This window comes from Seriola dumerili, unplaced genomic scaffold (assembly GCF_002260705.1).
Source record: "Seriola dumerili isolate Sdu_G_001 unplaced genomic scaffold, Sdu_1.0 BDQW01000565.1, whole genome shotgun sequence".
Classification (NCBI taxonomy): Eukaryota; Metazoa; Chordata; class Actinopteri; order Carangiformes; family Carangidae; genus Seriola; species Seriola dumerili.
This window is the reverse complement of record NW_019174820.1, coordinates 585,117-590,116: the sequence shown is the minus strand read 5'-3', so window position 1 is coordinate 590,116 and position 5,000 is coordinate 585,117. Positions and strand designations below refer to the sequence as shown.

The 5,000-nt window shown below is 42.7% G+C and overlaps 1 protein-coding gene across 1 annotated transcript in view; it reads left to right on the top strand.

Annotated features, from left to right (window-relative positions):
• Nucleotides 1-5,000, top strand: part of npas3 (neuronal PAS domain protein 3) — a 300,964-nt gene that overhangs the window by 72,480 nt on the left and 223,484 nt on the right. The window contains exon 2 of the mRNA XM_022764686.1: nucleotides 2,041-2,139. Coding sequence (XP_022620407.1) covers nucleotides 2,041-2,139 — 99 coding nt within the window. The remainder of the gene's footprint in view (nucleotides 1-2,040; nucleotides 2,140-5,000) is intronic.

The following is a 5,000-nucleotide window of genomic DNA, read 5'->3' as shown; positions in this document are numbered from 1 at the left end:
ACCTGCTTCTCTTCTTGCAGACGGCTGCGCTCTCTTCATCTTTTATTGTTTTCTTCCTCCCTTCCTCCCGACAGCAGCAGCAGCAGCAGCAGCGATATGTTTCCTAGTCATGCATCAAGAGATCAAATCTAAAAGTAATACAATCTCTCGGACTTACATCTCGGTGGTTTAATTTGAAAACCAACTCTCTCTGCCGTCTGCCGTGGCTTTAAAAGTGAAATAAGTTATGCCGGCGGTGCCCTCGCTTCACCCTCTGACAAGAACAATAGCGGCCGGCTCGCCTCAGAAAACTGTGTTTTACAATAATACTCGTCCACAAAGCAAGACCGACAATGTCAGTGGTTTTATGGTGCGCTACACAGTGCAGCTAATGTTCTCCTGCAAGCCAGCATCGCTTCACTGCCTCTCCCTCTCTCTCCCCTCCTCCTCCCTGTCTCTCCCGGTGTGTCTCACCCTCTTTCCGCCTCTTATTTTTTATTTTTTTTTATCCGTCTCCTCTCTTTTATTCTCCTCGGCTCTCCCTCGCTCCCTCTCTTCGTATGAAAAATCCATTCCGGCATGGGTTTTGACAGCCTGTCTTTGGTGGGTGTGTAAAATTCAAATAATTCACTGTGCATAGACAGTCACTTTGGGGCTGCTTTGTATTTTGTATTTGACTCTGTGTCACTTCGGCTGCCTGTTGAGTCCCAGTCGGCAGCGTTTAGCTTTTAAAAAAAAAAAAACCCACCACCACTAAACTGGAGGTTTTATTTATTTGGTAAATATTTCCAAAGGCAGCTTCATCTCCAAATGCACTTTAACACTTTAACCGTCCGACCAGAGATTTAACTTTGAACACGCTGATAATTAGAAGACTTTTATTCATGGACCAGGACAATAGAAATGAAATGTTGCCTCCTTCAGTGAAAGCTCTTTGACTTGAGTGTGTTTGTAAAAAGCATGGAGCTGAATCTGTGCAGGGCTCAGGCTCTTTTAACCCTTCACACACAGCTTTGCTCTGGAGTAGATTTCAGTTTGTCAGAGCATCTTATTCCACGGAGTCTGTTCCCTCTGTCAGCTCCTCCTTCAAGCTACACCATGTTTACAACTGGGTGACCAACTCCAGCTTTCACAGTGTGGACAACTAGTTTTTGGAAATTGTAATAACTGCTAATTTAAATTCTCCGCTCCAGCACATTATGAAGACAGAAGTTATAATGGTGTTTTTATCTCCTGCCGTTCCAGATCCCAGATCTCCTTCCACACAGTGTGAAAATCAATCTGCAGACTCTTGAAACTTGCTTGGGTTGTTTAAGTCATCACAGTTAGTCAAGTATGCATTTATTTTCCCTCAATCTGCCGAGGAAGGCCACCAGATTTTTGACTGAAAGCTCTAGAATTTTCTTTCAAAATGTTGTTTCCATTTGCCTCATGTCATACGAGGGAGGGTGGAGTCAGCGGGGGTCAGTGGGGTCAGCGGGGGTCAGTGGGGTCAGTGGGGGTCAGCGGGGGTCAGCGGGGCACCACAGCTCATAATTGTTCCTGCACTTTAGGTATTTTTGGAAACTGTGAGAATTTAAAAGTGTTGTGAGTCGGTGATAACGAACCCTCCTCTGCTCCGCTGCTTGTTGACGGATCGTTAAAGCAAAAGTCGCGCTGTTTTAATTGTCCCCTGTTTGTGTTGTCATGGTGATTATGTGTAAACAACAGACTGGTGCAGTATTTTAGATGATATAAGGTCCACACCTTTTTATTTGGTTTGCCCACTGAGCTTGAGATGCCCAATTGTTGATCATTTTTCCACATGAATCTGTTGCCAAATAATCTTATTGATTAACTGCTTGTGTGAATATATTTTGCAATGGTTAATTTTATTTATGCTCATGACATTTGTATTTTGATGTACATCCTTTCTCCATGTTTCCTCTTCTCAATCTTTGTTTCTCTTGCTTTCGTTTCCTTTTCCTCCCACCTCCTCTTCTCCTTCTCCTTCTTCTTCCTGCTCGTTGTCTCTTGTCGTTAAAGAACCTTTTCACATTTTTTTTTGTGTGTGTTTCACAGTGACCCCTACTGGGAGCGGCCAGCTAATGCAGGCAGTTGCTCCGCCGCCCGGCCCAAGACCCTTCATCTGGCCGGCCAGCAGCATACCTCGTCACCATGGTAACGTTTGTGTGCGCTCCCAGGAGCAGTAGTAGTAGTAGTAGTAGTAGTAGTAGTAGTAGTAGTAGTAGTGTGTCATTGTGTGTATGTGTGTTTTGTTGGATCAGAGCATTGTGAATATCTTGTGTTCGTTTCTGTTTATCCAGAGTCCGACCCAACGCTCCTTCAGTCTCTTTATGGAGGCAAGTTGAAAATGATGATAGCTTAGCTTAGCTTAGCTTAACTTATTTTAGCTTAGCTTAATTTATGTTAACTTATCTTAGCTTAGCTTAGTTTAGCTTAGCTTAGCTTAATATCTGAATGTCAGAGGAATCAAGAAGAAAGTCATATAAGCTGTAGGAAATAGATCTTTCACTACGAAACTTGATGAATTTAAGTTGTACAAAACACCTTAAGTTAAGTTTTCCTTAAAGTCTGAGTTAAGGTTTCCTTAAAACAAACACCCTAAAGTCTTTTTTCTGAAGGTTTCCTTCAAATGTTCACTGAAGTATTTAAGGTTTTCTCCTTATGGGAATTCCTTTTAAAGACGTTAAACTACTTCAGACCTTAGTGACCAAACTAAGGTACAAAACTAAAGGCACCTCTGACTCTTAACTGCAACATGTCTGAGTTCACGGTGATTAATGAAGAACATGAAAACATCCCAACCAACGGACCTTTAACGATGAGGAAGTGATTCCACGTCACAGATCTGACCTGCAGTCAGTTTATGATCCGTCCGACTGTCTACAGGTGGATCGCTCCTCTCTCCTCAGCTCAGGGAGCTCTACAGTTTTATGTCACATGATCTCTCTGGTCAGGTGAAGTCCAGGTGTGTCCACAGGTCAGAGGTGTGTCGGGTCACTCACAGAGTTACTGACTTTCCAAAACTGATAACACTCAGCCTATCACAAGCTAATGGCAGCAAACAAACGGGAACAATGGAAACGGGACAATTTTACCGCTGTAAAATCTCTTTCACTGCTGTAAATGCCGTAAATTGTTCCTCAAAGGAAACCTTAGAAGAGACTCTGTGCTACACACCCTTAAGTACGTCCCTGAGCTAAGGAGAAATTAAACCTTAAAGTAGTAGTGTTTTGTTATCCTTGAGAATGTATAAAGGTGAGGATGTGTTCAGCATTAAAATGAAAGCTAGTCGACAAAGAACGACTTTCGACTCAGAGCCGAAACCTGGGAAACTGCTGTTTCCAGAGACGTGGAAGAATCCAGACACAGTATCGCTGACCTGAGGTGCTGCCCAGGTGATCTTGGACAGCTGTTAATCAGTGGCTTCTGTTCTGTACAGTCGGCTGTGTTTCATATAGGAGATGGGAACAAGGGCTTCAGTAAAGATGGAGGAATCAAACAGCTATAACCAATCAAGAGAGGGGAAGTCATTCTGCTCAAAACGTCCATGTTAACGCGGCGTAGTGTCTAGTTAGTCTGTGCAGCCCAGGTAGAGACGGCGTCAGGAGAACAGGCTCTCTGCTCAAAGGGAAATCTGATCACATGACGATATGTTTGACATGATAGTTGTACAGCTGAACCTTTGCACAGGTGTTTATCGGTTGTTGCTAACGTTACAGTTTTACCTGTTGAAACCTGCCGCAGTCTATGTGAGCTTTGTTATTGTGTGTGTGTGTGTGTGTGTGTGTGTACATATTGCTGTCTGGATTGCAGCTTTTATAACCACCCCACCATCCCTCCTCAGAGGTCTTTGTCAGTGATTTGACACCAGGAAGTGAACTGAAGCTAGATGTTGTGGTGTGTGTGTGTGTGTGTGTGTGTGTGTGTGTGTGTGTGTGTGTGTGTGTGTGGTGGATTATAAAGGGGGGATTTGTGTCGAAGTCAGGCTGAGAGCTGAAAAGAGACGGCAGTTAATAGCTCATTATATGACGGGCTTAACACCATGTAGGTCTCTCACACACACAAACACACACACACACACACACACACACACACACACACACGGGTGTAAGAGCCTTCTTTTAGTGTGTGTGATGTGTCCAAAAACAACCGTGGCTTCCAAGATGCTGAGTTTAAATCACATGAATTTATTCACAGGTCAATAATTTATGTGATTTATTTCCTTATTATGATCTTTAATTTTCCATATAACATCAACAGTATATTTAGTGACAGTCTCATCTTTTAAATGTTGTTTAAATGACAGTTCTGTACAAACTGCACCTCCCAAGAAACCCCAGTTTTCTGTCAGAAGAGTTGGATGTTGAATCAGCAGCTTCCTCTCTCAGTGTTGAAACTATAAACAGTCAGCACAAAAACAGACTGTACAGTTCCTGCTCCATTCACAGGAGGAGTTCTCACTTGTGCTTCCACAAGTTCACATAGAAACCTCATCATAAGCATTACACTCTACATGTTAATGTCATGACAATTAAAAGCACAAGTAATAAAGAAATGTGAAAATGGAGAAAAACGAACAACTGTGGTATCAGCTAAGAGAAGTGGGAGCGCATACACTTCCACCTATCACCTTGTCTTCAGAACGTCATTACTCCACCACTGTTTGAGTCAGAGATGTGACGTTTTTTCTCCTTAATCTAGAGAATTGTGGTTTTCTAATGAGCTCCTGTTCGTCCGTGTGAGTCTCTGACTTCTGTCGATACACTGACATTAAAGTTAGGAAATGTTTGGAGTAGTTTTACCATTTGTCTGGAGCATTCCTGCTTTCTGTGCGTTTATTGATCGATTCTCTTCCGCCATCTTTGATAGTGATGTCTAGAGTCCCTTCAGATATTCAGAGATGTTTTTCATAAATCCTGCTCCAAAGAATGAGAATAACTCATGATCAGATTCAAATCCCCTCTAGAACAATCCAAACAGATGTGAGCAACTTCCTGTGTTGAAAGATTCCTTCC